This window comes from Lygodium microphyllum, chromosome 4, assembly GCF_053477565.2.
Source record: "Lygodium microphyllum isolate KBCC chromosome 4, Lygodium_microphyllum_v1.1.10, whole genome shotgun sequence".
NCBI lineage: Eukaryota > Viridiplantae > Streptophyta > Polypodiopsida > Schizaeales > Lygodiaceae > Lygodium > Lygodium microphyllum.
Genome location: NC_141138.1, coordinates 101,711,117 through 101,724,758, shown reverse-complemented (window position 1 = coordinate 101,724,758; position 13,642 = coordinate 101,711,117). Strand labels below are relative to the sequence as shown.

General features: G+C 40.6%; 1 protein-coding gene across 1 annotated transcript in view; it reads right to left on the bottom strand.

Annotated features, from left to right (window-relative positions):
- Positions 1 to 7,951, bottom strand: part of LOC148037395 (plastid division protein PDV2-like) — a 30,762-nt gene extending 22,811 nt beyond the window's left edge. Inside the window, exon 1 of the mRNA XM_087676304.1 lies at positions 7,551 to 7,951. Within this exon, the coding sequence (XP_087532430.1) occupies positions 7,551 to 7,790 (240 nt within the window). The 5' untranslated portion in view covers positions 7,791 to 7,951. The remainder of the gene's footprint in view (positions 1 to 7,550) is intronic.
- Between the last annotated feature and the right edge of the window lie 5,691 nt (positions 7,952 to 13,642).

Genomic DNA, 13,642 nt, shown 5'->3' with positions numbered 1-13,642 from the left:
AGTTGGAAGACCTCTTGCTGCAAGAGAAACAAACTCGGAAGAATGTTGCATTGCCTTCAAGTGATGTAGCTATGCTTTCCAAGCACAAAGGCAAAGGAAAAGTCAAGTAAAATGTAAAAATCAGCAAATGGCTAATGCTGGATAACCATCAAATAAGGCTACCCAAGACACTAAAGAGTCCAAGAAAAAGGGGAAATATCATTATTGCAAGAAGCCCGGCACTATATTGATGAATGCAGGAAGAGATTGGCCAAACAGGACTCTAGTTTGGCTATCCAGGAGACATCAATCAACAAATCTACTGATGATGATGCTTCAGCCAACTTTGTGAAGGAGGACTATGTCAGAAGTGGTGCAGTAATGAAAGTACAGACAAGTGCTGAAATAAACTGTTGAACACATGACAGAAGAGAGAGAAAACAAAAGAACGCTGCAAAGGAAGAGAATTCAGAGACATACTCAAGAAATGGAATCCATATACCAAACACGAGACAATCACATACAACTGTGAGTCATTGGCTGCATGGACACTGGCATCGACTCCTCTCTCCAACAGGAAGTCCACCTAAAGAATGATAATGATTGATGAGGGGGAGGAGCCCCAAAATAGATAGGCATGAAATAGGCCTAAAATGACAGCTAGTCGGCCAAAATTAAATGCTGGCCGATTGGCATTAAATGCCACACATAAATCACTAAAATAATACCTAAGTAAAAAACAATGTGCCCAACCCTCACAAGCATGCACAAACTCACACATAAATTGACAATCCTACTAACACCCTCTCTCAGTTCATGGGAAATCTGATACAATACAATGATACAATGATAATGACTCATCACCATCCATTCAGCATAGAGCCACCAAAATCGAACCATGGATACCCAAGCAATGGGTGATCAAGCCACCATAAAGGTGCCTCGGAGAGAACCTGATGTCGATGTCAATTGTACCGGCTCCTAAAAATAGAGAAGAACCATAGCATGTCTCTAAGTCCCATCATCAATACCTCGCAATAGCATACAAGACCATCCTATCAAAAATGTCTTTGAACATATGTGACCATGGACTTCACCTTCAACCAACGCCTTTAGCCAAACCACCAAAGTGTCTCCTCATGTGAGCACAAGACTAGAAGCCAAGCCTGCTCTATCAAATAACTAGCTCATCATTAATCTGGATGCCAATCCCAACTCAAGAAACTTGTCAAACTTTGGTCGATGTGTCAGGGACGTCCCTCTCTGGAACTTGTACACCTATGTACCTATATATATAAGGCTCGACTGCCCCATCAAACCACCCTCTCGCAATCCCCCTCTGGCACTAGAGTGTCATGAGGGATGACTGTATCGTCTGGACTAGAAAGTAGTAGAGAAAGGGACCACCAAGCCCTATCCTCGAACTGAAGAAGTAGATCCCTTCTGCACCTTGGGTTTGTCCTTGGTCGAAAGATTGAAGTCAAAGTCTGAGGAAGAGGATGACTCCGCAAGGGAGTCCGCATCCCACTACTTCTTTCTTCTTCTTCTTCTTCTGTGTGAGGTTGCTAACTCCTTGTAATCCTTGCATAAGTGTCCCTTCTTACCACAATGATAACACTAGGCCTTTATCTTTTTTCTTCATGTCACCCTCTTTGAAGCTGTAAAGGCCTCATTGGAACCTCCATAATGAGATGGAAACCTCTCCTATAAACACAAAGATGCCTTATACTCAAGCAACATCGAGGACATATGTGTAAAGCTAACAAGTGTAGATGAAGTCTACATCCTCAAAGCATTGACCACTCTATTAAACTCCGAGGGAAGCTTATAGAGTACAATTCCCACGAGATGTGCCTTTGGAAGGCTAAACTGCATATGGCGAAGCTAGTCCTATACATGTGTGGCATGAAGCAAAAAATAATTGAATAGTATCCTTAGACTCGCACTTCATCTACTGAAGCTGGCCATTAAGGGTCACTGCACACATGGTATAAGGTGCATCATACAACATCCAAAGCTTTGATCGTATTTCAAGAGATGTCCTACAAGAGGTAACCGCCAATGGAACTTAAGAAATACATCGAAAAAGAGTAGAATAAGCACGCCCATCATCTAAATCCCATGTAAGCACGACTTTCTTATGGTAGTTCTCATCAAAATCTTCACAAAGAGGAAAAGGATATTGAGGCCGAAGAATAGCTCCACAAACAATGTACCAAATCCGCTTCTACACAAACCAAGCTTTCATCACAACACTCCATGTAAGATAGTCAAGTCCATGTAACTTATCATCAGTAAAAGTGCATGCAAGAGCCATCTCAAAAGGATAAGAAAAGAAGATAAAAGAAAGAAGGTACACACAGAGAGAAGACAGCCAACCAAGCAGAACAAACTATACAAAAATAGAGTTCATATGCAATATTCACAAGCTAATCAAAAAAAACAAAAAGGATTGTAGAAAATTAAAAACAACCAGCAGATAGAGTCAAATGTCAACAGATGCTATTGCCCAACCTCAAAGAGCAATGTATGCTGAAAATATAGTAATAAAATATGCAAAAACTGAAAATGCAAGTTGTACAAACATTAAATGCTGACACAAGCTGTTGTACAAGTATTAAATGGGAAAACACAAGCAACAAGTTGACTAGCAACAAGGAGCAATTGCTAGATCAGCAAGGGTGTAGACAGCTTGTAATCAGCAAAGAAACATGCAACAGGAGCCTAAATCCTACAATTTGATATCATCTTAGAAGTGATGTAGCAATGGAAGCATAGACAAGTGCTGAAATAAATCGCTAAACACGATACAAAAGAACACTACAAAGGAAGAGAACTCAAAGATGTACTCGAGAAATGGAATCCATATATCAAACACGAGATAGTCACATACAACAATGAGTCACAAACAGCAACTGGTCGGCAAGTATTAAATGCTGGCCAACTAGCATAACATGCCACAAATGCCACACACAAATCACTAAAATAATGCCTAAATAAAAAACAATGTGTCCCACCTTGACAAGCATGCACAAACTCACACATGAGCTAACAATCTTGCTAACAAACTATGCATTTCTCACATGCAGTTTTGATTCTTTGATAACTGATTCAGCATTTAATATTGCTGAAACACAATAGACATAGATTCACCAATTCATAGTTTGTTTCTTTGACCATGAGCATTTGGTTTCACTTTTTGAAACCACTCATTACATGGGCTTCTAGTCAATGTGACTTTCCAAGTGTAAAAGTCTTAGTCATCTAAGCTTTCTGGTCAATATGACCACCTAACTAAACTTTTAATTTCTCTTGGGCATCTCGTCAATGACGACCCAAGTATGATTATAGGATGTTCTGGCCATTGGCCACCCTTAAATAGAAATATGAACATTTAATCATATTTTGAAATACTCAAACAATATAGGTCGCCTTTCAAAGTATATAAGCTTCAAAAGCAAGCCCAATCAAAGATCCAATTCAGCCATTTCTTGTGTTTTAAAAACACCTGGATGTATCTAAGGCTGGAAATGCATTTCTTGGCAATATGGTTGCATACAAGTCCCTTTAGCTGGAGATGGACAATCCTCTACAAATATGTTGTAATTACTCAAATTTTCAGCAAATCTCCTTATTGTTTGGCTGAGATTTGATCACATACTTCTTGATACAACTCATAAACCCTAGTTACAATACTAATTATGTCTCGATTCAGTAAAATAGTGTTGAACACCTTCAAATTGCTAGATAAGAGAGGATAGCAAAGTAGAGAAAGGATTGCAATATAATACCAAGAAAGTACTAACAACAATTGCCAATTGTTTCAAAGAGAAAAAATCAGGTCACCTATTGATTTTTAAGATTCTATTGCCATCTACAATGCTAATAACTCATTTATAAGGTTTTCTCATGTTTACAACCCCAAAATCAGTGCCAAATCAGGTTGCCTTGTTGTCTTGATGCTTCAACAACTATCTCCCTACTCACAACTCAATCCTCCACCCTCAAATCTACCCCAAATAGCCCAGAATGGGAGAGAAACTGCTCAATATGAAAGACACACTTGCATGCAACCCAAAACTAATTCAAACTTGACATTTTGCAAATTTTCATTTTTATCAAGGCCTCCACATGCAAATTCAAGTCGCATGGCCCTTTGGCACTCCTCTCATTAAAATAATATTAAATGTTGCCCAATCTCAATTTTAAATCCTAACCTCTTTAAACTTGAAAGCATTCAAACCTTCAACAAAACTTTGTCAGGACATAAATTATTTAAATCTCTAGCCCCCAAGACACCAAAAGTCATTTCCAAGGGGAAATTCAATGTCCCTGACTACAACCTAACACCACACACTCACAGGCATCTGCCCACAACAACTTTTGCCAATGTCCCCATTACCCAAGCTAGGTTTATTTGTCACCATGACACGCATTCAACTTAATCTCACATGTAATCCACATATGTGCACAACTTTAAGTATCCAACCGCAAGTATCCAAAGAGCATCAAGTTAAATATTCACATCCTCGAGACAATGGTCATGCAATATGAGCATGAAACAAAACCCTTGCAACAAAAACATGAGCTTTCTCCTCCTTTTATGGATCTCATACAACCTTAAGAGCACACTACCACCTCAAAGAAACCGTAGATGCATAGCCAAAGATACTTGACTAAAACAACTAAACTTCGAGAGAAACTCAAAAAACACAAAACACAAAAATTTGAGTGAAGGAACTTCTCAATGAACTGAATGAGATATTATATGTCCAAAGAGCAAAAGAAGCAACACACCACCAGAGCTTGAATGTCAAAGGATGCCGCAGCAGCCAAACAGGAAGAAAACATAGTTGTAGCAACACCAAAGAAGTGAATAACAGCAAATGTAACCTCTGCAGAAGAAAATGCAGCTATCTTGATGATGCAGGAAGCAACCATCAGCAAGAACTCATGAATACACAAGCAGCAAATTGTTCGGATGATGTAATATCTGCAGGGTGGTTACAACAACAGCAAAATGCAGCAGATCTGATGCCAGAACTGCCAGATAGATGGGTAAAAACAGGCCACTTGCAGTTGGAGAAGGTCGTTGCAGATGGAAGGTAGTAAAGTAGGCCATGACAGCTAATAAACAGCAGGTGGAGTCGTCATCAGCAGGTGGCCAGAAAGGGTGATGGGTAGAAACTGAAGAATGAGGGTGGGAGGGAGTTCGAAGTGTCTAGAAAGGTCCCTCTTTATAGACACATGAGCTAACAAATTGTCTAGGGTAGCGCCCAAACACTTTGAGTACATTAAATGTGGACACCCAAACACTTTTCAAGCATTTAACATTTGAGTTTTGGGGATGTTTAATGAGTTGAAAAAAGAGAATTAAAGTTAATTGACCTTTTGTTGCTTAAAAGCCTCTCAGCCCAAAAGTTGAGCCAAAAGGGACCACAATGGATGGCTCACCCAATAGGTCCCACCCCCAAAGCAACGGAGGCATTGAACAAAGGGTGCATGTTGGCTGCCCATGGCTTACCAAGACAAGAGAGCCCAAGAACCTAGCAAGACAACAAAGGCGGTGATTATCTTCCCTCAAGAAACTAAGTATTTTACTTTTTATGGACTTTGCTTTTGTTCCATTTCTTTAGAACTTTTTATCCCCAAATTTCCTTGGCACTTGGCTTGTCAACTAAAAGGTATTGAGATGGGGAGGGTGGTGTCAATTTGATGGTGACAATCTGAGATCAATGGATGCTGCTTGGGATCTCTGCTCAAAGGTGCAAAAGGGTAAAGCATGCTACACGCGCCATGGTGTTTCACTTGAGAAGGGAACTCATAAATATAATTATCCCACTTCCAAGTGCACAAATCATTAACACAATGCATATACAAAGGGAGTATGCAAATCACCCATGATCGTGCAACAAGGTTCACTCAAGTAGTCACCAACAAGTGGACAAAGGTAAAACAGCAACAACTAAAGAGGATTGCAAAATGTGCAAAGTGGCTCAACATATCCCTATTTGTACACATATGAGCAAGCTGATTGTCTAGGGTGCTACTCAAGCACTCTAAAGTGGCACCTAAACACTAGATACATTAAATATTGGTGCCCAGACATTTAATATTTGAGTTTTGGGGATGTTTAATAAGCTTAAAAAGGGGGGATTAAAGTTAATTAACCCCTTGTTGCTTAACAGTATCCTCACTCGTAAGTCGTGCAAGAGGTATGCATAAACTTTGCTAGTCCCATTTATGCCATAGTATGGGCACAATTTACATGTCCACACATGGAATCCCCCGCCACTCCCAAATCGCTCAAGTTCTCAACATTTACATCATTCCAACAAGACCGTTCATTCAACCTTTTACTTCCACCATGATGACCACCTAATGAGAGGCATTAGACCATGCTTATGATGATGACACCATTAGGATGATAGGTGGTTGTGTAGCAAAGGGGAGAGAGAGAGAGAGAGAGAGAGAGAGAGAGAGACGGAGAACTACAAAAAAAATCACAAGATTTGGCTGAGAGAGAGAGAGAGAAGGCTCCAAAGAGTTGTACCAAGCCTTGGTTGAGAGAGAGAGAGAGATGAAGCAACTGAAGTTTGACATGGACTGCAAACACCATGACTTGTGCAAGCAAGTGATGACGGCCATGCAAGCAGGTGAATTGAGGGGAAACATGCATGGCAAGTAGATACTAAACATAAATCGTCAAAGTCCAACAATGTCAATCATCTTGTCCAATCTTATCCCATCCATCACTACAACCATTACCATCTCAAAATACAGAGCCCCCCACCACCTTGTGAGTGACAGAATAGGACCTCCCTTAAAAGTGCGATGCTCGGAATGGATCCCATCACGAGGATTTTGTTCCAACATTCCAAGGGCTCGTCCCACCTATAACTTGTGATTGTGGATATAAATGCTCACAAACTCAAAAAGTCCACAAATAATCCATCGTAGTTGCAAATAGCACAGCTGATAGACAAGTTAATATGCATAGAGGAAAGCTCTACTTCAAACATTGTTGCTTCAAAAAGAGGCCAAAAGAGCCAAACTCTCAATATCTAGAGCTCTAAACCCAGTGTAACGCTAGAGCTTGATCACACTAGGACCCTCCTCGATGACCCTACCAAGGAGAAGGACCAACCGAGTGTTCTAGAAGCCAAGGAACTTGCATGAGCACACCATGTGAACATAGGTGTCTAACCAAGTGATGCGCCCAGCAAGGCTTGAACCTACAGCCTCATGATTATTAGCCAAAGTGCTAACGGCCAGACTCTTGACGTTTGGGACATTGTCTTGACTCTTTCTCTCTCTCCACTAATCATCCAAGATAGGCAGGTAAACAGGTCGTGGCCCTCTTGCTATTCCATGCTTGTCCCATGCAAATCAACATTTCACCTATACCTTTCTATTTTTTATGTACTGACTGATGAAATTGGTGCCGGCAACCATATTGAGATCAGACACACAAGACTCGTTGTGCTGTTCTATGTGGCAAAAAGTCAATCATCACAGCTAAAGGGCTTTTTGATTGGCGGGAAACTGGCAAAAGATAGCTATTTCGTTACCTGCAGGGCTTCGAGGTTGGCTTCGAGAGCTTGCAAGGAATCTCGTATGGCCCTCATCTTTTGAGCAGCACCAGGAAAAATGCGGCGTCCCTTGTCTTCTTCGCCTTCGGTATCGTCATCATCCTCGCGATGGTAGGAGGCTCCTTTCTCTTCATCATGCTGTCGCGCTATGGCGTCGTTTATTTTGATGTGCAGGTCCGAAGCTCTGGCGAGAACAATGGCAATCTCGCGAGGCTCCATGTTCCTCTTCCGAATGGCGAGCAAGTTATGGTCGCTGTCCTCCCCCAACCCCGCGGCCGGAGGGGAGAATGTCACAAGGGCTAAGGGAGTGTGCGTGTGTCAGTCATCGGTGGGTGGATATTTGAACTTGGGGTGAAATTTTGACATAGCCCTCTCACCAAGCTATGAAAAACTTATCGTCCCTCTCGCTTCAAACGTGAAGAGAAAGTAGTAAAATAAATATGTACGTACATGGTGAACAATGACATTGCATTGTAAACAAAGAGGAAATAGCTATTAACAAAATAAATATGTACGTACATGGTAAACAATGACATTGCATTGTAAATCAAAGAGAAAATAACTATTAACAAAATAAGCCTTCCAATTATATAACACACTCAACTTTCTATCCCTACTTTCACTTTCTTCCTAATTTGTCAAAGAGTTTTCACATTTATTTATGTAACCTCGTATAAGCTTAAATTATTTTTTTATTTAATTAATTTAGAATAATTTATTATAATTAAATTATGATTATTTTATATTTAAAACAAATATAAATATTTATTACTATTATTTCTCAATTATTTATTTTTTTAAATTTTAATTTAATTTATTAAAAATTTTTCTTATTACTAAATTCTTAATCTATTAAGATCTATTCTTAATTTTTTAGTACCTTGAATATCATCAATATGTCATGGATTTTATTCTAAATTTTTGCAAATTTTAATGAATTTTTATAGAAAAAATTTTGCTATGTAAAAAATTTTTGTCTTTGTGTGTATGTGTGTGTGCATGTACAAGGGCACACTATCGCATGCAAGAGCATTGCCCTTTTTTCCACCCCTTTGAGAGAGTGCTCAAAGAAATAAAAAGAAAAAGGAAACACACAAAATTGAACCAACATCAGAATCGATCAACATTCACACTATCGCATGCAAGAGCAATGCCCTTTTTTCCAACCCTTTGAGAGAATGCTCAAAGAAATAAAAAGAAAAAGGAAACACACAAAATTGAACCAACATCGGAATCGATCAACATTCACATCAACTTTTTCTATCTTAATCTCCTTTGTAGCAAGTACAACAACCTTATGTTGTTTCAAAAGTCTATTTACATCATGTTTTCCATGAGATCCATCTTATGTTCCACGAAAGAATAACCCACGTCATCTTATGCATCAAAACCAAGGACTTATTTGCCATCATAAAACTCGTCCAAAGCTAAATAATGTCTTTCTCAAGAAGCCACTTGCAAGCATGCTTCTTAAAAGAAATTTCTTACTTTACTCGAGCATTTTTGAGTGGAGGTTCATTCTTCTTTCAACAAAACTTTCTTGGCTTAGTTGTTGGACTTAAACATAATTCCCCTCGAATTGAAGATTTCTAGAAAGCTCGTGCACATTTTCCCATCTTTAGAATACGCTTCAACTAACTCCTTATTCATTTCAATACCTTGCTTTTGCTTCCACTAACATTAGCCTCAAACTATATTCTAGATTAGGTTACTTAGAAGTATAATCTTTTGAGTACAAGCACTCTCGTTTGTCATCAACCATCAAAATCATTTTCAAATAGTTGTGAACAAAGTGGTCGATGCCCTTAACAGATGTTGCAAGAAACCATGAAAAGGTACCTTCTATGACCAACTTAATGCCATCCATATCAAAACTATCCAAACATTCACGAGGATCTTGGCTCTTGTCCCAAGGTATGCAAGCCTTCTTTCCCAACCTAACAATACCTTGGGACATGATGCATATATAATACATTTCCCAACACTTCAACCAAGGAAGTAACCTCACTATTCAACCAATCTAATAAAAATGAAAAGATGATCCAAACTAGACACTTGTATTGCAAAAGCTTAGTAGGAGAGTAGTTTACTGCCTAAGAGATGGCATAAACAAACTTAAACTCAAAGGAGCCAATCACTCTCTGCACTTTAGATGTTTTAACAAACTATTGTCTAAGCTCATATTCCCTAGAAACTCAACCCACTAAATATGAGAAAAGGGCTACCAAACCATATTTTGTATATCTCTTTAAACTGTTGGGGAGAAGGTAGTGGGTGCTATGAAGATCCTCCTTTCTATGGCCAACAATTAAAGATCTTCTCACATTGCATTTTTTATTCACTCCATATTGCACCTGGCCCATTCAAACAAGGTGATATTTTGTATGGTGTTTCGCGACACTTCTGCCTTGCATGTGGCAAGGATGGAGGCAAAAACTAAGCAAGATTTCCCCCTTTGTCAAGCTTTTTATCTTTCAATGAGGATTCATTTAACTGCTCAATAATGAGCCTTTTTATGCTACCAACTCTTGTTGTGGGTGCTACAAAGGACTAGTTGATACAGCATGTTTGCCTTTTTGCACACATCACCCTTGGTTGTCCACAAGATAGCAATAGCTACATGAACGAATTGCATGACCATACTCACAAAAATGTTCAAAGAATGGCTAGAAAAATATTTAGATGTGATTTACCAACTTGATGGTGTGTCGTTGTTGTAGGACATCAAGGGTCCAAATTGATGAGTGAAAAGATTTATTCCAATAAAGTAGTTGCTCATGGTACATCATACCAATGCCCATGAGTTGGAACCAAGCTTGCTCAACTAGTCCTCATACAATAACAATAATGATTGAATGAGAGCTTCACAGTGCAACAATACTCTCAACCAAGTCCTTGTGATTTGATATCATGCCATATAGTAAAAGCATCTACCATCTAAACTAGTGGAATTGTTGAATATTGGGGGTAAAGGCGCATGTGCCTAGCTGCTTGTGTATTATTTGTACTAATAGTATCCACACTGTGTATTAGTTACCCACACACCTATACATTGTAGGTGGCAATGCTCATCATAGTCACTTCATTCTTTGTTCTTTCAGTGACATTTTGAACAAAGGGAAGGTGTTGAGTGTTGTGGCTAACAATGCTAGAACCCCTGAGCATTGGTTGGCAATATTCCTCGCCACTTTCAAGGGCGCGGCGTTTCAGTGGTATGAGAGACAAGCAGCAGGAACTTTTGGCACATGGGACGAGACCTGAAGTTGGCCTTCCTCACTAAATTCAGGCGTGAAGGTTTTGAAGAGCGGATGCGAGAGGAATTTATGAATCTAAGTCAGTCCTCTGGAGAAAGAGTAGAAGCTTATGTCTCACGAATGGAATCCATCGTGAAGAGATGGACTAACCATAATCTAGATGATGGCATTCAAAAGGGAGTGTTTCTCAGAGGATTACAACCAGAAGTCCGTAAGTTTGTGGAGCTGCAAAGACCAGCCACACTGCAAGCTGCAACAGAAGGTGCAAGACTATACGATGAAGTGGAAGCTAGATTGGCGATGAATACAGGAAGAGGAGTCCTACCTCCTCTGATGCCAGGAATGATGTACCCACCAAATGTAGTCCCAGGGACAATTCCCTACCCCTACCAACGGATGCCCCCAGTATCACAGTACAGTGCACCAAATCCACAGTGGCCACAATCAATGCCTCAAATGATGGTTCAACCACAACAACAATGGTCCCAACCAATTTTCCCAATGCCAAATCAGCAGCAACAGTGGAACCCTACCAACTGGAGCCAACAGCCAACAGTTCAAGCAGGAGCTCTGAATTAGAATCAGAACAGAGACCCTTCTGCACCAGCCCAACTTGTTTATGCAGTGATTACAGAGACTCCTCAAAACCCTACTGCCAGTACCTCAGGAGGAGAAAGCTTGAAGAATTACTTATCCAACTCCGTTGCAAATATCAAAAAGGAGTTGATGGATGTGATTATAGAGCAGTTGCAGATGCTGAAAGTGAATACCGCCAGCATATCCAACGTTGTAGGAGCATGAATAGATGTGATGCGGTCAAATACTTGGTGTGGTAAGTGTCATCAAGCAGGCCATTTAGCCACTGAATGTACACGAAAATCAACCATCCTTGGAGCTTTCTGTTCCTACTGTTTGCGGAAAAACCATACAGAGAATATTTACTCTCTAAAGGAGATGCATGATAGGAGAAGGAAGGAAGAAGACGCAAGATTCAACTTGCTGGAATCCAAAATGACAACACAAGATATTGGACCCAAGCCTAGAGAGTTTGGTCCTAATTTCGGTCCAAGGAGGTTTCCCTCTCAAAGTTACAAAGGAAGATAGTCTGGTAGTGGTCAGAGATCAGAAGTGGAGTGTTACAGATGCGGAGAAAAGGGACACATTTCACCAAATTGTCCAAATCCCAGAAGCTAAGTAGATTACAAGCCCTTATGCAGTCGATGCAAAGGAGAAGGCCACACTGCAAAAGACTGTCCAAGCCCAGCCCCTGTGAAAAACAGTGCTACTGATAGTCCGGCCAAGGCCCAAGAGCCTACCTCCAATTTAGTGAAATTGGAAGTTGCTGTCATCACACGTGCAAAGATGAAGGAATCACCTATCCAGAAAGAAAATAATCCTCCTGCCAAAACAATGAAGTTCAATCTTCCACCAGAAGAACAGAACAGAATAGAGCTTGACAGTTCCATACAGAGCACCACAGTGCCACAGAGAGTCACAGAGACAGTTCCAGAGACAGGACCAGAGGTCCAGGAGATAGAAGAGGAGGAGGTGCCACAAGTGGCAGAAGAAGTCCCCATGATGCCCCTGTTGGAATAAAGAAGGAGAATGAAAATGGGTGTTGCCCCATTCCCTAACCGTTTAGAGAAGCCAGTGGATCCTATTAAGGAATACGATCTGGTCAGAGATCTAGATACCTTTAAACCAAACCTCACATTCCGACAATTATTGATGTTGTCTCCCAGTTGCCGAAAAAGGTTCAAAAGTATACTGACAAGAAGACGTGGCTTAAGGATTGCTCCTTCAACAGCAACAAAGTCCAACAAAGCTTCAGAGCCTGTAAAAGAAGTGGATGTGGCTAACGCCTTCCTAGATCCTGGTACCCCAGAGACTGGCGTGTGGATTGAAGGCTGCTTCATTGCAAATACACTGATTGATGGTGGCTCATCAGTGAACATTATGATGGACGTGACAATGAAGGATCTAGGCCTACAAGGTGTGCAACCAACCCAATGGCTTATCAGATTGGCAGATTAGAGCAGAATCAAGCCTTTGGGCATTCTCCCATATGTGAAGACTACAGTGGCTGGAAAAGATTATTGGCTAACCTATCTGGTGGTGAAGCCAAACTCTTATGGTACATCCTACTTCCTATTACTGGGCAGACCATGGATTTTTGAAGCCAGAGCAAGGACGGATTGGTTCATAGGAACCTTGACCTTGGATAGAGGACCCAACAAAGTGGTGCTGAAGCTATATGGTGCTCAAAAAGGGCATGGATCCACCTCCTTGGAATTATCTTCTGACTCCCCTAATGAGGCTACAGATGGAACATCAGGAGACGAAGATGCTGTCAAACAGATCCTTCCCAAGAAAACAGTGGCACGTTCCTTAACAGTGGATACTGTAAGCCGACTCCCAAAAGATGCAAAGCCATTATCAATGGGTGAATACTTCCTGCCTGAACCATGAACGATTTCCGAAATCACTTCTGACAGTGAGATAGAAGCATAGATGTACTGCTCTCCCTATTACATGGCCATAGCAGGGCCAGAGACAGAGACAGAAGATGAAACAGAGAACATGTTCTTCTCTTACTGAGCTCCTACAGAGACAGAGACAGAGACAGAGCCAGAGACAGAGACAGAGACAGAGGCAGAAGAGGAAGGAGATGATATTGAAGAAGAAGGTTATGAAAGCGAGACAGAAGAATCTATCCCACCTAAAGAGGATATATATGAAGAAGAAGTTCCAGAAGCATTAGAAGCAGACGAGCTCATGCTGTGGGACAGAATGGTGATGGTACCATTTGGTCTGGTA